This window comes from Engraulis encrasicolus, chromosome 5 (assembly GCF_034702125.1).
Source record: "Engraulis encrasicolus isolate BLACKSEA-1 chromosome 5, IST_EnEncr_1.0, whole genome shotgun sequence".
Taxonomy (NCBI): domain Eukaryota; kingdom Metazoa; phylum Chordata; class Actinopteri; order Clupeiformes; family Engraulidae; genus Engraulis; species Engraulis encrasicolus.
In genome coordinates, this window is record NC_085861.1 from 56552470 (window position 1) to 56579334 (window position 26865).

General features: G+C 45.2%; 1 protein-coding gene and 1 long non-coding RNA gene across 3 annotated transcripts; both read right to left on the reverse strand.

The window, feature by feature from the left end:
- Positions 1 to 192: 192 nt before the first annotated feature.
- LOC134449680 (zymogen granule membrane protein 16-like) lies at positions 193 to 26378 on the reverse strand. 2 transcript variants are annotated; one of them, XM_063199759.1, is made up of 4 exons: positions 26305 to 26378; positions 25125 to 25197; positions 24734 to 24851; positions 193 to 833 (listed from the first exon to the last, which is right to left on the reverse strand). In XM_063199759.1, the coding sequence occupies exons 2-4, from the start codon at positions 25183 to 25185 to the stop codon at positions 509 to 511; spliced, it is 504 nt and encodes a 167-aa protein (XP_063055829.1). In that variant the 5' UTR covers positions 25186 to 25197; positions 26305 to 26378; the 3' UTR covers positions 193 to 508. The 2 variants fall into 2 exon arrangements, with proteins under 2 accessions (XP_063055829.1, XP_063055830.1); XM_063199760.1 differs by lacking the exon at positions 193 to 833 and adding an exon at positions 22694 to 23274.
- On the reverse strand, positions 1239 to 2653 carry LOC134449681 (uncharacterized). Its single transcript, XR_010034985.1, has 3 exons — positions 2570 to 2653; positions 1608 to 1680; positions 1239 to 1340 (listed from the first exon to the last, which is right to left on the reverse strand). It is a non-coding gene; the product is annotated as an uncharacterized LOC134449681 (long non-coding RNA).
- Positions 26379 to 26865: the final 487 nt, after the last annotated feature.

Sequence of the window (26865 nt, forward strand, 5' to 3'; positions counted from 1 at the left end):
ATATACAGACTGAATTGCATTGCATGCTGTGTGATGTCATGATGAATGACAATCAATTTCACTTCTTCTCATTTTCAATATGCTTTTATTGGTACCACATATTGTGCATAATCAGTAGCATAATATTGATTGAAGTACAGAATATAGGCCAAGCAGAGCTAGTGCATTCTTTTGCATAAGATTAAAGCAGGAATTAGTATACAGAACATCAGAGGCAGATGTGTGAAAAGTAAAAGTAAATTCATGGTTTAAGTACAACACTAGCACATGATATTACATAGCTGTTAAACCATTTACTGCACCGTACCTAATTAGATGGATACGGTAGACTGTGTTGTTACTGATAAACACTTAAACCATTAAAAACTTAATCGAACCAGTGCATAGTCAGCAGATTGTAAGACAAGAACACAGGTTTCCTTTTTTTATGTTTACTTTTACTTTTGACACCTCTGATCAGAGGTGAGTGCATAAAACCGCAACGGAGGAGGAGGCTCATTTTCTAGCTTCACTTGTATGATGCTGTTACGTTGACCTGTCCCCAGAGTGCAGCGATGGAGGTGAGGCCGTTGCCGTTGTACCGGCCACTTAGTTTCAGGAGCTCGCTGCGACTGTAGGCGGGATAGAAGTTGAAGGAGTAGCCGGTTGGCTGCCCAACGATCAGAGAACGGCCCCTGTTGGTGCCAAATCCGATCTGATAAATGTAGTTGCCGCTGTGGTACTTTCCCCACACCTGCACAATCGTCTCCCCTTCGAAGAGCTCCATCTCATTCTCTGTGCCATACTCACGACCATACACAGGAGTCCAGGCGTAGTTGTACCTTAGCTGGAAGCTGGAAAAAACATACATAATAAACTTTTTCGGGGAAAACATTGTGCAAAAAGCACATGAAATGGTAGGCCTATATCTGGATGATTCGATGGCAAGATCCTAGCCTATTGAAGTAGACAAACCCACCTGTCACAGCACACAACATTTTTAGCTGGTGGATTAGTTTACCAGCCATTGGCTCCACAGCCAGTGGTATAGCCAATGATGTAGTGCCAGGCTATACTTTACACTTTCCATGTTACTGACTGGGACACACAGTAAAGCTACTGTCTCTTATGATACAAAGTCAAACACAAGTAACATAATACAGGCTCACATCTATGGGGCCCCACATGTGAATGTTAGGCCTGCTATTAGTTTTCTACAAAGTACAAATAGCTGTAATTTTACCCAGTTATGTAGCTGTTGTAGATTTCCCAGACTCGTACTGCAGTGATGTGTCCTTCTCCCTCGGTAGCGTACACTGTCCCATCTCCCTTGCCCACCGCTGGGGAGTAGGAATACCCCGCTGGAGAGAAGAAACCATAGTGTTCAACAACACACATCATGTAATCATGTAACCTCATGTAATCACATCAGTCACATGTGTACAGTATATTGTTGATCAGTGAACACATGTTTAGTGTCTCTTGTCCATCACTGTAAAAATAAGAAGTTATTTGAGGAAAGGTTCTTCTGTTTTCCATCTGTTTCTCCCACAGTGGCAGGTAAGCTGAAGGTTCTTTGAGGAACTTTGTCATATCTAGTGTGTTGAACTATTAACTCCTGCTCTCACCGTCACTCAGGGATGTGGCTCCCAGCAGGCACAAGACCATCAGAGACAACATGTTGTTCATCCTTATGGTGCTCTGAAAAGGAATAAAATAAAAAGTTAATGTATATATCGAAATACAGCCGTGGCAAAAAAATCAGAGACCATCTCGAAATAACCAGTTTTTCTAGTCTCACTACTTATTGGCATGTAGGCCTATTTCAGTAAAATGAACATTGTAAATTCGGAGGACATGTTGTCAGTAGTTTATAGAATGAAATAACAAAGTTACAAGTTACAAATGGTCAAAATAACACAAAATATGCAATGTTCTCTGACCTCAAAAAGGAAACAAGATGATATTTAAAACAATCATGGTAATGTGTTAAATTAATATTTGGTAGAATAACCCTGGAGTTAATAACATGCATCCTGGTATGCTCTCCACCAGTCTCCACCAAGTTGTAGAGCTTTGGTTAATGGTTTGTGATCACTTCTCTTCCTTTTGATCACATTTCAGAGGTTTTCCATGGGACTCAGGCCTGGAGATTGGGCTGGCCATGACAGGGTATTGATCTGGTGGTCTTCCATCCACACCTTGGTTGACAAAGCTGTGTGGCTTGGAGCATTGTTCTGCTGATAAAAAAGTCTTCCAAGTTCAGGGGCATTGTCAAAACAGAAGGATGTAAGTTTTGGTCCAAGATGACTTTGTATGTGGCTTCAGTAGCTCACCCTTCGCAAAGATGAATCTGTCCAATTCTAGCCTGGCTTAAGCTCCCTCAGATCATCCCTCTATGTTCTCTGACAATGTCCCCCAACTCTTACGATTCTCTTTTTCAGCAGGACAATGCTCCACACACCATACAGCTTGGTCAATTAGTGTCTGGATGGAAGACCACCAGATCAATACCGTGTCATGACCAGCCTAATCTCCAGGCCTGAGTCCCATGGAAAACCCTAGTGTAGAGTGAGACAGACAAGCATACCTGTTTCTTGGAGCGCTCAACGACTGCTGCAACTGAGGAGTGTCACACCACGGGGAGTTGTTACTTCAAGTGATCTTCTCAGGCTGATGAATCTTTTTATACAATCTGCCACATACCTGTTGTGTGTCTACACTATGACGTCTGCATACATACCCCAGGAGTCTGTCACTGTAGTTCTCATGGGTCATTTTAGAGGAAACACAGATGCAGAAGGCGTGCTGGACAATACCATGAAGAATTCAGGAAGTTAGTATCAATTTCAGTTTTTTTGTTTGCATGTGTCTGTGTTCTAGAGAACAATCTACAGTCATAGAAAAAAGTTTGTACACCCTTTGGAATGTTTTACATTTTTGTCAAAAGTGGTCATGAAACATGGTGTAATACCCTCTGGTGGGCAAGGCCTACGTAGGGTGACCAGATTTTTGTAGTCTGAAACCGGGACACTTCGTGCGTGACTAAAGGACAATATTTGGCGGGCGGGTCTGGGGGTCCTCCCCCAGGAAAATGTGTACTTTTTAGATGCCATTTCCTGCATTCTAATCAATTTTAGAGGGAGGAATGACAAATCGCAACTGACTCCTTCAGACGTTCTATACAAGCGCTGGCTGTCATTAATTGTGGCGGGTAAACATGTAATCTTTTCCATATATTTACCCTGATAGACATGGCGCAATGTAGTGGGTGGCCAAAACCGGGACATATTTGTGTTCCGAGAGGGTTTGCTCGGGACCTGGGACACACAACTCCTAACCGGGACTGTCCCGGTCAAACCGGGACGTCTGGTCACCCTAGGCCTACGCCACCCCTTATGCTACTACACCTGACAATAAAGAGTAAGGGGAACTCCTTATGAATACCAAGGCACAAGAGTAGAAAGAGTCGTTTATTATTTTCTCTTGTTCTGCAATGTGTTGCTTTGTCAATAAATAAAAGTTGATGGACACACAGGGAATGGTCCGCCACACCAGTCAGGCCATTATAAATAGACAACAGTAAACATTGTTCATCACACGTGCAAAGATTAAATACAATATCTGGTAGTTGCGAAATACACAGCACTCTCACCGTTAGGTGTATTGGATAAATCACTTGCACAGCAACCTGCTTGCTAGGGCACTTGAATAGAGCACACATCACAGCACTGCAAACTTACCCGTAGGTGCTTGAATAGATCAAAATTCAACACACTTGTGTGCTAGAAAAAAAGAGAACCTTAGTTTCTGCAGCCTACCTAACCAGTAGACCCGACCAGCTGGCCACCCTTGGTAATGCAGTCCCACCAGGAAATAGCGGGCATTTTCTCAAAAAATTGCGGTCGGAATTGCCAGATGTTGCACGAGGATTTCCAGAAAATCACGATAAAAGTTGCGGAGCTTCTTACTGTGTTTTTGTTGCGGCATGAAGTGAAAGGTGCGATTTTTAATGTGTTTCCCCACGCTTGAAAGTAAAGGACACTGCCACATTCCAGTCCTCTGGTGTTTTTATATTATTTCCATTTTTAGTTTTTAATTTTGGTCCTTAAGCAAAGCAGGGAAGCGGCCAGGGCGAGTTTTTAGCTAGAATGTCGTCGTGAAAAGTTCCATCTCTTTCATGCTGCCATTACGACACCCTTCATTACAATGCTGATTATGGCCGTTTGACTCTGTTTTAAATGTCATCACCATTTCAAATTGTAAGCATACAAACTTCGTATCATGTCGATATCCATTCCTGACTTAAACAGTGGATACAATTAGCCTAACGCCTGATTTACATGGGCGCTTCCAAAGCGGTAGAAGCGTGGCGTTCCATTATTTTCCGTTGGGACGCGGCAGCGAGGCGAGAGGTGGTGACGTAGGGAAGCGAGGGTGGCGGGCGGTGGGCGAGCGAGGCGAGAAAGTTGAGCTTGGCTGAAAAATGTAGCGGCACCGCGAAGCGTTAACCAATGGGAGAGCTTTCAACGCCATGACGTCACGTGCGTCACCAGCAGTACTGGGATATTTAAAAATGGAGGCTGTTTTGATTTCGGTGGTGTCAAATCTGCCGGTCGTTTTTCACAGATGGTTTTAAAATAAATGACACTTGGGTTAAGGTGACCAATATATTCGCTCCTGTTTCATCATTTTTATTTGTACATACAGGGTTTGTGATTGAAGAGAGACGGTTGTTTGACCACAGCATTTGCTAAGCTAAGCTAATTTGACCGGGAAACGATGCTACGTCACCACGCGAGGCGAGCGAGCAGGTTGAGAGCGTGTGGAATTTACGTACATGTATCACAGCCGTAACTATTATCACTTTTAAGTAGGCGGGCGGAATTATGCCCCGTGTACATCAAGCGCTACCAACGCGACCCAGGTAGCTGGGGTGGTTGAAGAAGTTTCACCATGAATTTGTTTTCTTCGCTCTGGACGCTGCACTGACATGTTTGATTCAGCTAATCACATAACGGCTCTGTCTTGACAGCCTGGGACATTCCTCGATATGAACGTTCCAATTGGTTTTCGCCGAACCGCGTCATAGCGAATTCGCTTAAGATTAGCTTGAGTTTAATCGTCAAAATTTGCCCTGGTCGCTCAAGAAGCTTCGCTTCTGCCGAATTCGCTCTGGTAGCTTTATTCGCCTTATCTCCATAGAGAAACAATGACTTCCGCTGCGCAGGTCGCTTAGTTCGCCTTCGATGTACACGGGGCATTAGGCATGTCCATCCATGTCCAAAAAAAACAAGCGAAAAAACCTGTGGAGCTCTGCATCCAGTTGAAGAGGGTGCATGACAGGAACTCTTGTAACTGAAATCCTGGTTAATGTGAGTCGTCTGCTACACATAGCCTGTCTGTGTCGGCGTTTAATTTTCAAGCTTGTCACAAGCAACACAAATAAAAGCAGAGGGAGGGGTCGCTTTCGAAAGAAGGCATAGGCCTAGGCTTTTTTTTTTGTTCTCCCGCGCCGTCAGCCGGCTTTAAATTAACGGCTGATGATCATCATTCAATGTAACGAGGACTTCACAGATTTCCTGTTGTGAAGGGTGCTTGCTGAATAATGCTCAGAAATTATATTAATTTTGGTGCTCTTGTGAATATAAAAGACGACGAGATTGTTATCTATAAAACACCACGTCGCCTGCAGAACGGAGGTCTCAGCTGTCAATCAATACCGTCAATCGCGCAAGGAAGAGAGAAGGAGAGGGAGAGACAGAAAGTAGTTTTCCAACTTAGTCCCACAGCTTTCCAACGTGTCTGCTCTGGTTTTATTCATGTTCAGTGTTCCTTGCCCGTTTGACCGCGCCAGGTTAAACGAAAGTGATTTGACGACACGGTCACCACGGTCACCAAGTGCTCGTATCCAGCCATAGCCCAATTTGCGCGAAAGAGATTACTATATCGGCCAGGCACGCACGCAGCATTCACAATGAAGGATGGAAATTACTCCTTTGTTGTGGACAAGACATTTGCAAATCTCAATTCGGAGGGAAAATGTTGCCTTCTGTACGTGCACAAGTCAAACACCAAAGTGGTCCAGCAGGTGGACCGCTTTAGAAAAAAAAAAAAAATCTTGTTGTAGGAGCCCTATACTTGGCGTAATGTAGATGACTGTCATGAAGTGTTAATTATATATTTATGTAGGCCTAGCACATTTTAAAAATTTAGGCCTATTGGTTATGCCAGACATACATTTTCCCTCCTATGACCATGCGAGCAGACGCGCAATGAGAACATGGCGTTTCCTACATTCGTATTTATTAGTTTTTTTCCCCCTCACCTACAACTTTGTACATGCATAAGTGCTGGGACTGATTGCTAGGTTACTTTTTTATTGTATTTTTTTTATTGTATTATCCTTTTTGAAAGGAAGTTTGTCGACGTCAGTGAAGTCAGCGCAACATGGATTGGTTCAAAGGGTTCAAAGTTGCGGGAAATCGCGGTGATTGGTTAAAGTTGCGCTCTCGCTCAGAATTCGCGGGAATTCATTGAAGTTGCGAAAAACACAGCGATCGCAACATCGCGATTTCCTGGAGGGACTGGTAATGGGACAGGAGGGTCGGGCAAACGAACAAAGACAAACAAAAACGAAAATGAAAAAAAAAAACTCTACTCAGCGGCCCACACTTCGTACTGTGCTACACTGGCTTAGATCCTGGCCACAGGCTAGAGGAGTACAAACCAAATCAAACGGAACCAAAAGAAATTGTACGATAGCAGCACCTGCACACTCAAACATTCATTAATTCACTCTAGAGAGAACAGCAACTGACTGTTGAGTGATCCTCCTGCGGTGTTGAAGGCTAGCATCGCAGTTAAAGTGCATTGACCCAGGCTTTTTTACTTCGGGTGTAGTAAAGCTGAGTTCTCTCCCCGGTGTGGAAGGGCTATGAGCACTCCACTAACTTGGGAGAGAAACTCTGACCCCAAACACAGCTACATCCATATGCTAGCAGCTCCTGTCTGGAGGGTCCTGACCACTCAATGGGGCACCTAAGTCTCCACCCCTTCCGGGCGGCTTGTGGGGCTGGGAACGCAAACACTTTTGACTGGGCTGTAATGGACTGATCAAAGCTATTTTCCGACCCACCTCTCATTTCCCCGTCGATCACACATATGCTGTGCCTCAGAATTAATAACAACCAATGGTGTGCTTGTTGACTTCACTTGGCAAGCGATTTTTGAGTTGTGTGTGTGCAAAAATATGTAATTATTTGGAGTACACAACAGACGTCGCATGTCCGACGTGCAGCCACTTAAGCCACGGTGCAGCGGTAGGGTTGGCTGTGCCTCGGTTCACGTCAGATATGCGAGGCGCACGTGTAGTCTCTAACACAGTTTTGCACAAAAACTAAAGTAACGTTCCTTGCGTGTCGAAAATAAGTGGTTTTACGTCGCAAATCCAGGAGCACATGCCATGTGAAATCCGGAGCACATGCCAAACGGGATGAGGATTTAGCTTGACTCGCTCCATTAACTCGCATTCAACATTTTGAGAGCTCCAGCCCCATGGATGGGAAGTAGAAGGGCGTGACTTAGGTGCCCCATCCCCAGCTTATCGATGTAAACCCGACACACAAACAGCACGCCAACCCAGCTTCACCAGCGTGTTAGCCTAGCCTAGCGGCTATGGACCATTACAGGTCTAAGGACCCCAGGTGGCTATAACAATGCCTGGTCTAAGGACCCCAGATCTCCCCATAACACGCCTGCCCAAAAAACCCTCCCCCAACAGTGTCTACGCCCCCAATGAGTAAAAGTAAAGCATACAGGGAAAGCAAGGGAAAGACAAAAGTGCAAGGCAAAAGGATGAGAGAAAGTGAAGGCAGCAATAGGTTCCCCTGGCTACAATCCACCCCCTCCAAATGGATCGGCGGCCCGACGATCCCAGCTCAGGACCCGGCATCTTCCCTGTCCACAGGTGGTAGCCCGTCCTCATCTCGGGTGCCCACCGCTCTGGGCAACCGGTAAGGATTGGAATGTTGACCCACTGTGGATCTACCGGACCGTCGTAGGACCACCTCCTCCGGCCCAGTGTCCTCTGCACCCAGGGACTGATTCCTCACTGGCACAGGTACAGCTGGTACAAAATTACGACCTCCCCGCTGTCGTCCTCCTCAGTCACTGGAGTCGCGTCCGTTGGCCCCTTCCTGGCAGGTGGCAGAACAACCCCTTCACCGTCTTGCCGTAATCCATCAGGGACAGCCCGCATCTCGGATCGATGAACCTGTCAGACTGGTCCCTCTCCAATGGCCGGTACCACTGTGTATATGGCTGCTGCCCCTGAGGGGTCCTGGAGTACCCTAAAGACCAGATGATGCAGCGGGGTCGCAAGCTTTGAGAACCCCTCCACAAACCGTCTATAATAGCTTGCGTCTATAATAGAGATGTACAGGATCCAAGATCCAGTTCCGGATCCGGCAGAATAATAGGGTTTTTCAGACTATCCGGATCCGGCAGGATCTTAAGCAGTGGATCCGGTATCCGGCAGTTACCTAAAAATCGGAATCAGGGTCATCTCTACTTTTTAAGTAGCGTAGGCTTTTCAGTCAGTCTTTCACAACCCCAATCGCTGCATGGAGTGAAAGCCCTTTGGAAGCGGTTGTTGAAGGCTGTGTGGCAGTAAGCCAATGAGTCTTAAAAATAGTTTGCGCCAACGTAAAAAAAAAAAGGGCCCACGTGTGCGAGTTGGCTATGTGTTTCAACCCTTTTGTAGGATCCGGTATCCGTTTCCGGGTCCGGCAGGATCTTAAGCAGTGGATCCGGTATCCGGCAGGATCCTAAAAATCAGGATCCGGTTTATCTCTAGTCTATAATAGCTTTCTGAGAGAGACGCACGCTGAACGGCGCCGAAACGCTAGTAGACGAGTAGGCAAAAGACTGAGACTTCTTTACTATTTTGAACGGGCACTGCCCCTAAATCGTTGACTTACGACGTTTATCAGTTTTTATTCAGTGCTCAACCTTATCTCACCGATGCACCTTGATAGTTAGAAAAGGTGACTTACGGGATAATGGAGTCGGAGACCGCGGAGATCCACAGCCCTGCCACACCTGTGGCCTCACCATCTTTACAGACCGATGAACTATCCAGTGTAAGGTCGGAATTTCTCTCAATCCAGGCGCTTCTGGATGAAATCGCCCGCCGCCAGTCTCTCCTCCTCTCCCGGCTGGATTCTCTCCAACCAGGGGCCACATCAAACATCGAGGATGGAGCCCCGGCTCCCCTCTCCTCTCCGGTGTCTCCACCTGGGACAAAAAGCGGCTGGGAGATGGTGGGGGCTGGGAAACGTCCAAGACACTCTTCCCTCTCGAGCTCCGAAGCAGATGATGGCACCATCACGCTACATAACTCCTTTGCTCCGCTTCGACTTCTCGACGAGGACGAGCCTGGCGGTTCTAGCGCGGGCAAATCGGGCTCTACATCTCCTCCAGCCTCTCGCCTCACTCCCTCGCTCCCTGGCCCAGCTTCAGCGACGGAAAACCGCTCCAACTGCAGCCCAACGGAGCGTCCATCCAAGTCTACTCCCTCGACGAAGGCCGTGGCAGGGCTCGTCAACCCAGCTGTGCTGCACCCACCATCGGTGCATCGGACGAGAAAACGTCCTACCTCTCCCTCTCCTAACCCACATGCAAAACGGCGACGCTGCTTTTCCCCTCCAGATTAGTTTAGTTTAGTTTATTAGGATCCCCATTAGCTGGGCGCAGACCCAGCTATTCTTCCTGGGGTCCAACAATAAAATCACACACAGTTAAAAGTTCTACACAAATCTGTACATTCATACATTGAAAAGAAAGAAATAAAAAAAATAAAAATAAAAAATAAAAAAAATAAAAGATACTCCGGATGTTGGCCATATACCGGCTAGTTCTTCAACCGGCAACCAAGCCATCTCTCCAGCCTCGTCCACATCTTCCTGGACATCTGATGATGTCACATACCTGAATCCTACTTCTCTCCTACCAGCGTCAAAATCCCCACCTGCCGACAAGGCACTGCTGCCCCCAAGCACCCACAATGCACAGCATTCTTCCTCTCAGTCTACCCCCAAGCACACTGTTTACAAATATGATGGCACCTCAGTCCCGCAGATCCTCCTACTCGGGGATTCTATAATTAGAGAAGTAAAACTCCCTGCTGCCATTACATACAGTGTGGATAATGGCAGGGTTAATTATCTTTTTCCTCTGCTGCCAATGATCCTACAGCGATTCCCCTCCATATCCATAATAATTATCCATATTGGGTCAAACAATGTTATGGACAGGAAATCCGAACAGCTCCACAATGAGATAGAGGAACTCTGTTTCAAACTAGAATGTCTTGGCAAATCTTGATTCTCTCCGGCCCCATACCCTCTCCTGCACGTGGCTCTGAATGTTTCAGCCGGCTCTACAGCCTTCATCAATGGCTCAAAAACTTCAGTATAGCCACCGGTTATAACTTTATAGGAAACTTTGACCTTTTCTGGACCCGCCCTGACCTGTATAACAAAGACCAGTTTCATCCTAATAAGGAAGGAGTCAATCAGCTCACTTTCAACATATTAAGCTTCATAGCCTTTGCCCCCCTCTGACTTTCTGCTCGGCCTAGCCCTGTCACTGTCCATCCCTTAGATACATCTTCTACTTTACAAGAGGGCATGGCCGACCCACACTCCAACCCTCCTCTCCCTCGCTCCATCCCTGTGATAATCAGACCCAGAGTACATGAAACACGGCCTATCTCTTGCTCTAACCCTGCCAACCTGTTGCCAGTGTCAATACAAGGCTCACTAGCCTCCCCCAGCAACCCTCCCCCAACAATTGGCCATTCATACTGCCCTCTCACACCTGGAGAAACCAAACAGCTATGTGCGGATGCTGTTCATTGACTACAGCTCCGCTTTTAACACCATTCCCCCTATCAAGCTGGCCACTAAGCTGTACAACCTCGGCTTCAGTTCCCATGTCTGCAGATGGATACTGGACTTCCTCAGTAACAGACCTCAGTCTGTACGCATGGGAAAACATCATTCAAGACCCATCACCCTAAATACAGGCGTGCCGCAGGGATGTGTGTTGAGCCCTTTTTTGTACTCCCTCTTCACTCATGACTGTGATCCTAAACACAGCACAAACACCATGTCGACACAACCGTGATTGGCCTGATCTCTGACAACAACGAGACGGCCTACAGAGAGGAGGTGGAGCAGCTGGCACGCTGGAGCCAAGACAACAACCTGGCCCTGAACTCCAAGAAAACGAAGGAGGTGATCCTGGACTTCAGGCGGTGTGGCCAGGGCAACCACTACCACCAACCCATCAACATCGGAGGGGAGCCAGTGGAGGTAGTACAGAGCACATCAGCGAGGACTTGTCATGGAGCGCCAACACCTCTGCAATGGCTAAAAAGGCTATATTTCCTGCGGACTCTAAAGAAGGCCCAGCTACCACGAGATCTGCTCACTAATTTCTACAGGTGTACAATTTAATCAGTGATTACATACAGCATTACATATTGGTACACCAGCTGCACACACGACAACAAGAAGGTGTTACAGCGCATTATGAAAACAGCAGAGAGAATCATTGGATGCCAACTATCCACACTTGAGGAGATCCACCATACACGCTGCACAAACAGAGCATTAAACATCCTTAAAGATCACACACACCCTGGTCACAGGCTCTTCACCATGCTACCATCTGGCAGGCGCTTTAGGACTAGCGCTTTCGCACTACGAGAATGAAGGACAGTTTCTATCCTACTGCCAATAGACTTTTGAACTCAATACCTCACCTGCCCCCCCTCAATACTTCAGGACTCTCTATACTGTGGGAAGCATATGGATTTTTATGGATTTTATACATATTATTTATTTACTGTTAATATATCTTTTATTTTGTGGGCATTTGTGGGTTGCTACCAAACAGAATCTCACTGTATTTATATAGTGACAATAAAAGCACTCTACTCTACTCTCTTATTCTACTATACTCTACTCTACTCTACTCTACTCTACCAGTGACCTTGGAATGTTCATGTGGTTTTCTTCAGTGTGTTGATGAGTCTGATGGCTGTTGCTCAGTCTGCTTGTGCGGGACCGCAGGTTGCGGCCTGCATTTGAAGTCGTAGTCCCTCCTCGCCAGATGACATACGCTAAACCTGCTCCAAACTACCAACGCCAGCGTCCCCTCAGCAGTCTCATCCTTCTACAAGTGCTAGCCGCAGGGATACTCCCCAGCAACCGAGTGCTTCGAGCCTGGTGGGGCGGGGCAAAGGGGACCGCAGAGGGCGGTAGCCTGTACACCAGGCCCGCTCCCAGGGACCCGCCTAGGCCTGTGCCACCCGGCTCCCCCCTATTTGGTGGGGCGAGCTCGGCTCCCCCATCACCACCCTTTACAGTCGCTCCGTTAGCCCACTGTGCTAACACTTGGGCTAAAGGCACTAGCTCCCCCTGGATTCTAGACACAGTGGTGAGAGGCTATCGTCTGCAATTTAACAAACGCTCGCCTACCTTTCGCTCAGTGGTCCCCTCGGTGGCCCTAGGTCACAAGGCGGTTGCCCTATGGGTGCAAATCACGTTGTTATTCGCTAAATCGTTGATATGTGTTGTTCCCTCTGATGAGAGGCAGGACGGTTTCTATAGCAGATACTTCCTGGTGCCTAAAAAGGACAGTGGCTTGAGGCCCATCCTTGACCACAGGCTGTCTTGAGGCCACACTCCTCCACTTGCGCGGGCAGTGTGTACGTGTCTTAGCATATCTAGACGAATTGTTGACCTGTGCGATCTCTGCCTCTCAGGCCAGGACGTACATGGATCTGTTGGTGTCCCATCTCCGTGGCTTGGGGTTCACCATCAACTGGCAGAAGAGCTCGCTCCTGCCATCCCAACGTACTGTGTTCATCAGGATGTCCCTTGACTCGGTTACGTACAAGGCTTATCTATCCCCAGCGCGGATGGAGACTTTCAAGTCCCTTCTATGCCGTTTTACCCGATCACAGCGTCTGCTGTTCCGGGACTTTTTGCGCTTATTGGGGCTCATGTCTTCAAGTATCCATGTGGTTCCCCTGGGGCTATTCTTCATGAGAGAGTTACAATGGTGTGTCTACTCTTTGAGTTTGTACCCTTCCTGTGACAGATGCCGTCTGGTGTGGGCAGATGTGCGCCTCCTGTCACTGAGAGCTTCTCCTTTGTCGGGTATACTGAATGTGGGAGTTAACATGCTCTCCAGAGGTGGCCCCTGCTCGGCGGAGTGGAGACTCCATCCTGAGACAGTGGGTTTAATCTGGGACCGCTACACCAAGGCCGATGTGGACCCATTGTAGGTGTTTTTTTTCTCTAAGGACAGGTGTGATGCGGTGCACTCATCCCGGCGGTTCTACACAGGGTGCGTCTAGAACGCTAACCTCTGTTACTGGTCGCCCCTCATTGGGGTGGTTGACCTTATTTAGCCGAGATCTCAAGCCTCCTGGTGGGTGAGCCTTGGGAGCTACCTTTGAGAAGGGACCTGCTTTCCCAGGCCCGTGGTGAAGTTTTTCACCCACATCCTGAGCTGTGGACTCTTTGGGTGTGGCTAATTTAAGGCTGAAGCTGGTGCTGCAGCGTGGGGGCAGGACCCCGCTTCTCCACAGTATTGGCTTCAACGGCTCTGGCCACTCGGTTGCCCTGCGGGGCTCCACTATTCCTGAGCTTCTTTCTCTTGCGTGGCAGACGTCCGAGGTAAGCGGAACGATCGGCAGCGTTCGTAACACCCATAGAGAGAGTAGTCTGAATGAAACACCAAAAAACACTAGGACTTCTATAAGTTCCCCGTTCTTTGAGGGAATGAGAGACGACTACTCTCAAACTTCCCCTTTTCGTTCATGAAAGCTCATGGCCCTGGTGGAAGAGGATTTGCGCATGAGCAGGCTGCATTATATATGCCCCCGAGGACGGTTGGAAAGGAGGCAGCCAGTGGCCTTCGGCAGGATTTTATACGTTTTCGGTGGAAATGTACTCAATGAGGACGCAGACCATAGAGAGAGTAGTCTTCTCTCATTTTCTCATATAACACACCTGCCCAAAAAACAATCCCGACAGTGCCTATGCCCCCAATGAGTAAAAGTAAAGAATACAAGGAAGCAAAGGAAAGACAAAAGTGCAAGGCAAAAGGATGAGAGAAAGTGAAGGCAGCAATACGTTCCCTGGCTACAATGGTCTAATCCTCACGGAAATAACAGAGCAAGCGCTCTGCTTTAACTAATTCCATTCAAACATTTACATGTTATCATAATTTTCATGACCACAACATGCAAATATCTCAAGAGATGGAGGCATAAATAAATACAACCTTGGCTAAGGATCCTTCAAAAGCTCAAGAGAAAAATTCAGCTGCCCTGTACAGCCTTATACGAATGGTCCAACGTTTTGTTCGAATGGTCCCCTCTCAAGAATCCATTCGACGAAAAGACCTGTACAGTGGGAAATGCACACCAGTTAAGAATTAAGTCTTGATGGAGAGATATTGTCTGATGTACACCATGCCTCCCTTAAACTATTTCTCTGAAGACCTATGATCAAGAGTTGGTGATTTTCATAAATCTCTAAAAGGTTACAAATCCTTGTCTAAAAGTCTTGATGGTCACAAATGCATGGATAGAGAAATCATCTATGAATGGAGGCAGCTTTAGCGGTGTTGCTTCAGTCCCAAGTGGTCATCGCCCTGCAAACTTATTCCAATGACAAAGCACACAGTCCTACTGAGGTTAACCCGTTAAGACACAGCGTTATAAATTTGCTGTTACCAGAATGGCAATGACCAAGTCATAGTGCATTACTAAAGCCCCTGTGTTATATCATATTATTGTAGTACTATGGTAGAAGTTAACTGTTCAATGACTATGGCTGCAACATACCACAGGAGGTACGGTGTGCATGAAGGGCTGCTGAATTGCAAAAATCATTGGAACATATCATCTCTGTTGACATACCTACGTATACTGACAAAAATAAACAAGAATGGGGTTCATTCTGCCAAAAAATCATAGGTCCTCTGTCAAACAAATATCTACACCTTTGAGGTTTGCGGAAAAAAAGCATGTACAGGTACTGGCCATATAATTAGAATATCATGAAAAAGTTATTTCCATAATTCTATCAATAATGTTTAACTTTCATAGCTTGTAGATGCATTGCCCACATTTTGAACTATTCCAATCATTCATCTGTTTATTTATTTATTTATTTAACATATTTTGGCCTTCCAGCTCCAAAAAAAACACGAATCGAGGAATTCACATTATTAGAATATTTTAATAAAATTACCATTTTCTTCAGAAAAAAATAAAGAAATTCGGGTCACATCAAATCAGTTGAAATTTGATACTTTCTACGTAATTATGTCAACGTTCAATACTTGGTTAGGACTGTCTTTGTCTTAATCACTGCCATGATGCGTTTAACATTGAACTCAATGACAGAGGCATTGCATGGGAGTTACAGTATGGAAGCCCAGATATCCTTGATGCTTTGTTGTCAGCTGTTTTTGTTTGTTTGATCTGGTGACCCACACTTCACTCTGCAATACCCTGTAGATTTCCCTGCCATGTTTTAGTACTAACTCATCAGTTTAATTCTAACTCACCAGAAATCAGGTGAGTTAGAATTAAACGGGTGAGTTAGCAACCAAATGTGGCATGGAAATCTAAGGGGTATATTGAAGAGTGAAGTGGAACAATGGGACAATGAACAATGAAGTCAGTGGAACAATGAACTGACAAATGAAGAGATCTTTTACAGAAAAACATGAGATAATCTGTCACACAATTGAAGCGCACAAGAGTATGCGTGCTGAAACAGGACAACAATCCATATTTTAGAAGGAAATCGGCTTAACAATGGCATAACAATTGAACACACATTCTGGCACAGCCAAGTCGAAGTCGATCCTGACAAAAAAATGATTGAGAAATGGCATGAGTGACCTAAAAAAAAAAGTTCACTCCAGACATCCGAGAAACTTTACTGAAGAGGGGCAGTTTTGCAAAAAGAGACAGACAAGATTCATCCAGATTGTTTTGCCCATCTGATCTGCAACTACAATAACTGTCTGGTTAAGGTTATTGCAGCTATGGAGGGTGAACACTTATTGTAATGCAAGGGTGTACTTACTTATGCCTTGCTGTCCTGTGAATGTTTACATCTTATGGCCAACAAAAATACTATAACATGCAATTGTTTGGGTGGTATTAGATAAAGCAGATACCATTTGTTCATTAATGCGATTCTGATGAAGATCAGGTCATGTAATGTTAATGGCCAAATTAAATTAAAATGTGAGAAATTCTAAAGGGTGCACAAATTTACTCCTATGGCTTTTTATAGTTTGTAGACAAAACACTATTTGCCTGATATAGCCTACATGGAGTTTAGAATGCTGTTTTCTTGTGCAGTAGTTTAATAATTGCAGATATTCAATATTATTAACATGACCAAAGAGAGAGAGGAAGTACAAAATAGGATGCAAGTATTTCACAGTAATCAACAAAATATAGTAGGGTATAGTATAGTATAGTATAGCGATAAATCAATGGGAATGTGCCTGAACAACATTTTCTGTCACCATTGCGAATGCAGATTAACTACAGGGCACGTTCCCCTCTGGGCAAATCTGACACTGCAGGTGTCACAGTTACATCAATACTCAACGTTTCCTTGGTTTCAGACATGTAAAAGTTGTATTATCCTATCCTATGTCACTACTTTGGTTAAACTATTAAGTATTAATTTATTACTTAGTAAATATTCATGAAAAGATTAAAGTGGGCAATAGGCAGCACAGTTTCAGTGAACAGTAGACCTATAATTGCAATAGCTACTCTGGCCACCATCACACACAGTGCACCTTTAAAATCACAACAGACAGCTGTAGGAATAATATAAATATAGGCAGATAACATGTGAGCTTTGGCATAGGGCATACACTAACATAAAAAGGTCAAAAGGTTATGCAGAGAGTACGTGCAGGGTACAGCTAAGCACAGAACTGTTAAACAAGTAATAGATCATTTTAGACCGATACCAGACACCATGTAGGAAGTCCCCTAAACTCTGGATTGTATCAGCAGATGTCTGGGCCTAGGTAACCACAATACATCCTGACCACACTTTCCAGATCATATTTCGCAAAACTGTCAGTAAGGTTAGGTGACCCCAAAGATGGAGCTGAAAGACAGGTTAATCGAACCAATCATAAACAAGGGGACACTTGTGAATAACCAATTATAAGCAAGGGGACACTTTCCTTAAAACCATCTTGCAGACACTCATAATGTATTGTTGTATTTGATTTGTGGTAACTCAGAGTTTGGTCAAATGTTCAAAGAGTTTACTGTCTCTGCGTCAACTTGCATCCACCTTGCCGAACACCTACATCCTTACACAGCAAAGATTTATGCACAGCGCGCTGGCGCACGGAAAAAAAACCTGATCCTTAATTGGTAGGCCTATATTTTGCGGTGGCTCAGGAATCGAATATGAAGTTCCAACGTATTCGAATGTATTCCATCTATTTCAACACAGAACAAAGAGTATTCTTCAACCTGAAATTATGTTTCTGAATCAGTTGTAATAGTTCATGATGAACTTGAAATAGTATAACTACTGTGTAGTAGGTCACTTCTCTGTATTTCAAATAAGAACCAGCTCCACCAGCCAGCTCCAGATTTAGGGCTATTATATTTGTAGGGCCTATAATTTGTGCTGACTTGTAGCACCTTTCCAAACAACAATGACAAACAAACAAATATGGGCATGGTGCATATTTTACTGCTAATTAAACATAAAATACTGTATAACAGAAAGAGAAACTGACTATGCAGGTTTACAAGTAGCGTATGTGTCACCATGAACAGTAAGACGGGTTTTGCTTCTTTTGGCCTTTGTCTTGTGATAGGATCCTCTTGTCTGTGTTTTGGACTTTGTTTCCTTGTCTTTCTTTGTGCCCTGTTGTGTTACCGTTACCATTGTCATTTTGTTTATTTCTCCAGTGTTCCTGTTTGTTTCTGTTGGTGTCTTGTTCTCGTTGCCGGTGCCATTGTCTGCTCATTTTTCTTGCCTATTTCCCCCTTCATTGCCCACACCAGTTCTTGTTAACCCTGTTAGTCACCCGTCAGCCTCCTGTTCCCTTGCCATTGTTTTGACCTGTCTTATCTGTTCATTGTCTTTGATTGCCTCTCTCGTTTGCCTCACAGTCTCATTGTCTGTCCCCTGATTGGTTCTTTCGTTGTCTGCCCACCTGTGCCCCATTGTCTTCTGTCCTAGTGTGTGTTCCCCTGTAACTGCCCTTGTGTATTTAAGCCCTGTGTTTCTCTTGTTCTGTGCTGTGTCATTTGTCTGACTTACCCTGTCTGCAACTGCATGACCTGTGAATCCGTGTTTGTAGTAAGTGTCTTAATTTTCTCTGTTAATTGTGTTAATCCCCTCCCCCCCTGTCTGGAAATTAGTTTGCGAAAGCATGAGCTCAGTCTGATATTTCTGGCGGTAATGTAGCAGATAGTGAAGCAATATAATTTCATGAATTGGGCACATTTAATGGCAAACATGGCTTTACACCAGGAGTGGGCCGTGTTACTGAAACTTCAAGTACTAACCCAATTTTTGAGACGATGTGCCTAAATGGTTCAGAGCTTCAACAAAGCTTCATTTGCCCATCACTACCTTCTACAACACCATGACACAGCCACAATGGATCCCAGCACCTTATATAGCCGGCTCAGTCCCGGGATATCTGCGTCTGGGTCATGTCGCGGCTCAGCCTCTGAAGTCCAAGTCAGAGAAGCCGGATCCGTTCTTTGGGACTTGACTGGCCAATTCGGAGGATACCATGTAGAGGTGAGTGCTCTCAAGGGCGGGTTATGCTTCCTGGCAGTGCCACAGAGTGAGCTTGTCGCAGCCATGATGCAGTTCATTTTGATTTATGCCCTGTTTTGAAGCGCGGTCTGCGCGATGTCATTCCACGTTCAAACTGCCTTCAATACAAGGAGTAACCTAGATGTGTCGGTTGTTTTTTAGCTTCACAGACTGGACGCCAATGAAAGTGAAACATTAAATATTTATTTCACGTGCATGTTTGTTCCAAACTACCGCGGTGGCTGCCAGTGCGATCAAAGAAGTGGCTCATTTGTCGAGGATAGGTCGCACGAAGCGGAATGTTTCCTCGACCTCGGAAACACTGTTCAACTGTCCAAATAACTTCAGCGTCCTAACTTGCAAGCGCACATGTTGTCTTTGGTTCGTGTAAATAAATGAAACGACAAAGCACGGGCAACTTATTTAATGAAGAACTCACAGTCCGTAGACCGACGAAGGTTAGAACAAGGAAGTAGCTTGTTCTTGACTCGAGGACAGAGCAGGCTGGTCGAGAGGACCAATCAGAGACCTATTTCCTCTCCTTCCCGCCCCTCACGCCGTCACTGTCTGCATCACTCCCTGCGTCGAGACACAATTTTGGGTAGGTGCCCTGCGTGATGGGGGGGGGGCTTCACTCCGTCAACTGCGCGGCTCACTGCATCACGACGCAGGGACGCTGATCTCGAGGCATAAACCACCCTTCAAACCCCCAGCTTCCCTCTTGCACCTCTGACAGTGGATTGGTGGAGCTGGTCAGACTCAGAAGATGGCTTCTTGGAAGGCTGCCAACCCTCCAGGAGGAGGCAACGCAATCGGCGCCGGAAGGGCTGCCGAACCCCCTCCATAGAAGAGTCTGTGCCAACTTCCACGTCCCTCGCCTGTGTGCCAGCCGGCACAGCCCCAGTCTGTTTGCCCGCCTGCCAAGCCCAAGCCTGTGTGTTCCCCAATCCAGCTCCAACCAGCCTGAAATTCTGGCCGAGCTACACCTCGCTCTCCCAGACTGTGGACCAGACTATGAGTCGGACGCTGCGGTAAGGCATGCCCTGAGCTCAACGCCACAGCTAAGTGGCGTTCTGCCCTGCCTGTTTTGAGTTCTGCCCTACCTGTGGCTGGTTCTGTGCTGCCTGAATCCAGTTCTGACCCTGAGCCCCGCTCCGGCCAGGACCCTGATGAGTCGACAACGTCAACGACCAACCAAGACTCCCACTCCAGGCTGGGACCTCCAATGTCATCGCTCCAGCAGGGGTCCCCGGTCCGTCCGAGACCTCTGACGACGTTGCGCCAGTTGAGACCCCTGTTCCAGCCAGAACCCACCGACGACATCACTACGGCTGGGACCCCCAACTACATCGCCCTGCCTGAGACCCTCGACGATGTCGCTCCAGCGAAGACCACCACTCCATGTGAGACCCCCGCTACAGCCGGACCCCTGATAACGTCGCTCCGGTTGAGACCCCCAACAATGTTGCTCCAGCCAAGACCCCCACACCGTTCAGGACCCCCACACGACATTGCTCCAACTGAGACCCCTGTTCCAGTCAAGACCCTTGACGCAGATGCCATCGCTCCACCTGCCAATGCTGGCCCATCTGCCTACTCATCTGCCGACCATCCTGCCTGTCCAAAAACCGGTCTTGTCCAGCCCAGGTTCCTGTCCGTCCAGCCCTATGCCCCTGCTTCCGCACCAGCTCCCGCCTCTCCTGAACCAGCTCCCTCCTCTCCTGCTTCAGCCCCCACCTCTCCTGCTCCCGCCTCCCAGTGTGCTCCTCCTCCCGCCTCCTTCCCCTCTATACCAGCCTCCAACGCCACCTATGTTCCAGTCTGCACCGTGTCCCTGTGACCCAGTCCGCTCCCTCTACTCAAAATGTGTTTTCAAAACCCCTCCTTGTTCCCATGCCAGTCATCATCAGACTGTGCCACTCACCGTACCAGTGTCTGTCCCCATCTGTGTCCAGGTTCCCACTTCTGTGTCTGTCCCTGACCGTGTTCCTGTACATTCAACCTGTTTCCCTGCACCCAGTTTCGTCAATGTCACTGTGCCCGTCCCCATTCCTGTCACCATCCCAGTCACAGTGCCCATGAAAGTCCTTGTGCTTGTTCCTGTGCTTGTTCCCCAGTCTACAATGTCTACCCCTGATCCTCCGTCTGACTCCACCTGCCCCGTGTCTGTTTGTTCCCTTTTTCATGTGCTTTTGTTACATTTTAGTCCTGTCATTTTCCCTGTCCTTGTGCCCTTGTGTTTCCCTGCCTTGTTCTTGGCCCCGCCACTTGTTTGTGCCTACCTGTACTTGTTCCATGTTCCTAGTGTTGATTGCTTATCTGTGTTTAGTTATTTTTCTGTTCTCAAGAAACCATTGTCATTTTTTGTATTTCTTTCTCCGGTGTTCCTGTTTGGTGTCTTGTTGTCGTTGCCCGTCATTTGCTACGTTTATATGAGGAATTTCATTCGGAATCAACTGACTTTAATTCTGAATAAAGCATAATTCCACTTTCAAAACGTCATGTACACACATCTTAATTTGGAATTAAAGGAAAGATCAAAGTAAACCCTATGGAACTATTTACGTCTGAATTACTAATTCGGAATTGAAAACATCATGTAATTGTAAACGTAGTGATTGTCTGCTCATTGTTCTTGCCTGTTTCCCTCCTTTATAGCCCACCCCTGTTCTTGTTAACACTGTTAGTCACCTGTCAGCCTCCTGCTCCCTTGCCATTGTTTCTACCTGTCTTGTCTGTTCATTGTCTTTGATTGCGGCTTTAATTAATTCTATTCTTTGATTTAAATTTCATAAACCCATCATAGATCAAATGTTCCTATGCACATATTCTGTTGCATATTTGTGAGCTGTTTCACTGTCCTGGGCCCACTCATATTCCTGTGACACACCAAATTTCATGTTTCATGTCTTCCTGCGCTAGGCCTATATATTATTGGTGCATGTGGACCAAGTGTGATACACATTTGAATGTCACGGGCCACATAAAATTACTCAGGCCTGAGTTTGACATCCCTGGCCTGAATGATCAGTGTGGCCTTATCCTCCATTCTCTGCTGTGACTAAGGCGGGAGTTTTTAAAATGTACGTGCTATCCCCATGTACAGAGTGAATTGCATTGCATGCTGTGTGAGGTCAATGATAAATGGCAGTGAATTTCACGTCTTCTCATTTCCAATATGCTTTTATTGTTAGATATTGTACAGTTCGTCATGAAGGCTGATGTTCATACAGTAAAATATTGACATATTGTGTCTGCTGCCATTATTCAGATACAAAGTTATTATGGCTATTACTCATGGTCACAAGAAACAGTGATACTAGTCAACCGATATGCATGGTCTTGCAATTTCTCAGCAGGCTAAACATTTGAAAGATGAGCTTAACTCCAAAGCCGTGTGGTATAGGCTAGACAGAAGTTTTATTTTGTAAAAGTGTTTAAATAAATTCTCACCAGTGTAAAAAAAAGTCAACTCACTCAGTGTACAGACAGTGCTAAATTGACTGGCAGAGTAGCTTACAAAATTAATAGTGAGGAAGAATAACATTACATAAAGGCTAGTAGATGCTTTTGTTCAAAGCGACTTACAAATGAGGACATAATCAGTAGCATACTGTTTTGATGATTGATGATTGATTGAGTTACAGAATATATAAGCCCAAGCAGAGTTGGTGCATTAATTTTTGAGCAAGATTTGTGCAGGGTTTAGTACAGAGCCATGGAATTCAGAGTTGTGACAACCGGGGTGCAGGAAGTCGGTTGGTGACTAACACAGAACCACCACATAACAAGCAAAGATGACATACAGTAGAAATAAATTAAAATACATGAACCTTTACTGCACTCTATCTGATGAGCGTTCACTTCCTATAACTATTTTGGAACTATGTCAATGGCAATCTGTGTGTCAAAGGCTCCATGAGCGGCAATCTTTGTGTAAAAATGCAACACTGAGGTCAGTGGGATTGAATTAACTCTTACTTCCATGGCTCTGGTTTAGTATATCGTGCATCAGAGGAGAGTGCAGAAGAAAAGGGTAATTTTCTAGCTTTAGTGTGATGTGGTTGCATTGACATCTCCCCAGTGTGCAGCGATGGAGGTGATGCCTTTGCCGTTGTACCGACCGCTTAGTTTCAGGAGTTCGCTGCCGCTGTGGGTGGGATAGAAGTTGAAGGAGTAGCCCCTCGGCTGCCCAACGATCAGAGAACGGCCCCTGTTGGTGCCAAATCCGATCTGATAAATGTAGTTGCTGGTGTGGTACTTCCCCCACACCTGCACAATCGTCTCCCCTTCGAAGAGCTCCATCTCATTCTCTGTGGCATACTTGCGGCCGTACACAGGAGTCCAGGCGAAGTTGTACCTTAGCTGGAAGCTGGAAGAAAAAAACATGCATAACAGACTGTATTGAAAAAAATACATTGTGCACAAAGCACACATGAAATGGTAGGCCTACACCTACAGTATATCTGGATGCCGCGACAGCAAGATCCTAGCCTATTGAAGTCGACAAACCCACCTGTGGCAGGCAACATTTTTAGCTGCTGGATCGGTTTAGGCTACCAGCATTCAGTTCCACAGCTTTACCCATGGTGCAGTGCCAGGATATACTTTACATTTTTCATGCTACAGACTCACACAAGTAACATCATACAGGCTCACATCTACGTGGGCCCACATCTGAATGTTACTTTTAGGTTTTTACAAAATATTACAGTATTTCTCAATTGGTTTTGTACATTTCTCGAATCTCTCTCGCAATTTGCAAAACATAATATTAATTCTCACAACAGCTTTAACAAATGGCAAAACACCGTGGATGACCTGCACAACCAAGTCTCTTGCTCAAATTAGAGATGTCCCGATCCAAGTTTTTGCACTTCCGATCCGATACAGATATTTTATTTCACTTCCGATCCGATTCCGATACCGGCCGATACCGATACCGGCCTATCGGAGTATTTAAGTTGAAAGTTATTTAGCCTACTTACTTTGTTGTCACAGTCATGTTGAAAGGGGTTTTTACTCTTAGTAACAACTAGTCAACTGAATTAGGTGAATTTGAGTAATACACAATGGTTTTTAATGAGAAACTGACCTGTTTTTTCAGATATTAACAAACACAAAACAGGAAAATGGATCGGAATTCTGGATCGGATTTTTCCGTGCATGCCGATCCGATACCGATCCGCATTTTTTGCCAATATCTGCAGCCGATCCGATCCATCCGATCCGATACGACAACCCTAGCTCAAAACCCTTGCTTTGTCTTTCAAATCCAAGCTTTTGTGTCAATGAACGTATCAGTGCCAGCAGAATGGTTAGTTATTGTGTCATAGTGTATGGACAAGCTAGTCAAATCGATTTGTCATGTTGTCAATTGACTAGTACACTCTTGAGGATCTTTTCTAAAGCGAAATGTTGTTTAGATTGGATGGGAAATGTTGTAACTTCAACTTTATATTACATTGATCAGATGAAATTGTACTAGTATACATTCAGAGTATGAACTATTTATTGACAGGTTTTCTCATTGTAAAATAGAGAAAATAGCAAACTCGTTTGAGGAGTCAAAATGCGCCCTCTACCACCACCCCTTTTCACTTGTCTTGCAGGACCATGTGAAAAAAATATAGAACTGTAAAGCAAAATAAATTTGAAACAATACACTGATACTGTATAAAGTGTTGTATAAAGTGTTGTGAAATTCTAGGGAAATATTGTAATTTTGTGTGGAGAGTAATTATAAAGGGCACATGAGGCATAGAATGATTATTATGCTGTGAGACATGTACAAAACCAATTGAGAAATACTGTTATAGCTATAGTTTTACCCAGTTATGTAGCCATTGTAGGTTTCCCAGACTCGTACAGCAGTGATGCGTCCTTCTCCCTCGGTAGCGTACGCTGTGCCCTCTCCCCTGCCCACCGCTGGGGAATAGGAGTAGCCCGCTGGAGAAAAGAAACCACAGGAGGTGTTCAACAACACATCGCCTCATTTAATCACATCAGTCACATGATCAAAATGTCACTTGTCCATCACTCTAAAAATTAAAAGTTCTGAAAGGAACATGCAGGTTCTTCTGTTTTCCATCTAAAGGTTCTCTGTGAAACCTTGAGGTTTTCCGAGAACTTTTGGTTTCTCCCACAGTGGCAGGTTAGCTGAAGGTTCTTTCAGGAACTTTGTCATATCTAGTGTGTTGAACTATTAACTCCTGCTCTCACCGTCACTCAGGGATGTGGCTCCCAGCAGGCACAAGACCATCAGAGACAACATGTTGTACATGCTTATGGTGCTCTGAAAAGGAATAAAATAAAAAAGTTAATGTGTATAGATGTAGAACTAAATACAGTACATGAGTATTATATAAAAGTAAGAATGCATTTCATCATAGACCTACTTGTACTTCTTTAAAATTCCTCGGTATAAATTAGATCATTTGATACATGTAATTAACAATCTGTTAAGTATTATAAGCGGTAGCAATGATTGGTTGAATTCAATAAATATTTTCTCATCTGTTAAATTGTATTTATTAAACAAGGATTTTAATAATGACAAATGCTAAAACAAAGAATGGATGAGTTGTTGGTAATCATGCAAGAAATTGACTTTCGGAGAAGGCCAAGTAGAGCATTGTCATCTCTGGAGGAAATACAGTATAGGCTACTTGCCATGAACATTATGCTTCATTCACAACGGCACGAAGTTAACATATACACAATTCATGTAGGCCTAATGTAATATCAAGTCAAGTCGGTTTTATTGTCAATTGTAATTTCTTTTATTATTGTCAATATAATGTAAAATTCAAATGAGAACTATGTTTTGCACTCACATGAAGCCAACTTTGTTAAGGTCCATTATCTAAAACCAATGCCATGAAACTAAATTGTATGCAATTCAAAGAACTATAATTTTAGATGGATGAGATGAAGACGACTGAACAATTTTCAAGAGGACAGTTGAAGGTAATGAATGGAATATCACATCACCATCTCTATCCCAGTGTTGTCTAGTGTAGAATGAGTCAGACAAGCGCACCTGTTCCTTTTTTTAAACTCAATTCTAAAGCTCACTGGTAGCCAGTGTAATGACCTCAGCACTGGGGTAATGTGGTATCTTTTCTTTGTTTTAGTTAAAATTCTAGCAGCAGCATTTTGGATTAGTTGCGCCTGCTTAAGTGACTTTTGGGAAAGACCTATATTAGGGTATTGCACCTCGACAGGTAATAAAGCATGGATTAATTTCTCCATATCCTGTTTAGATACACAATCTTTAATGATTTAGTTATGTTTTTGATGTGAGCATTGAAATCCCATCACCATTTATGATAAAGTTTTATCTAATCTAATCTAATCTATAGTATTGTTGTCTAGTGTAGAGTGAGACAGACAAGCGTACCTGTTTCTTGGAGCGCTCAACGACTGCTGCAACTGAGGACTGCCACACCACGGGGAGCTGTTACCTCAAGTGATCTTCTCAGGCTGATAAATCTTTTTATGCTATCAATCTGCCACATACCTGTTGTGTGTCTTCACTCCATCTCCTCCTCCCGCCTCCTTCCCCTCTATACCAGCCTCCACCGTCACCTGTCTTCCAGTCTGCACCGAACCCCTGTGACCCAGTCCGCTCCCTCTACTCAACATGTGTTTTCTAAACCCCTCCTTGTTCCCATGCAAGTCATCATGACACTGTGCCACTCACCGTCCCAGTAAGCGCAATCGACTTTGTTGCCGTCGATCGATGTAGACAAAGCACGTGAGCGAGAACTTGTTGTGGGTGGTATTAAATACATCGCAAATAAAGTCGGCCACAAATATGCACAAGACGATGAACTCGCACCAGTTTGATCTACTAACACACCACGTGTGAGGTGTCGGGGGACAGGAAGAGAGGAGGAGCCGAAGTAGGGAGCAGTGCAAACGAGATGGGTCTTGCTGCGGACTGCAGCGGGATATCTCT

Coding starts and splice junctions, on each gene's coding strand:
- LOC134449680 (XM_063199759.1), bottom strand. CDS start 25,185: ATGTACAACATGTTGTCTCTGATGGTCTTGTGCCTGCTGGGAGCCACA. Junction 24,852..25,124: donor AGCCACATCCCTGAGTGACG/GTGAGAGCAGGA, acceptor TCTTTTCTCCAG/CGGGCTACTCCTATTCCCCA. Junction 834..24,733: donor TACAATGGCTACATAACTGG/GTAAAACTATAG, acceptor TGTTTTTTCCAG/CTTCCAGCTAAGGTACAACT.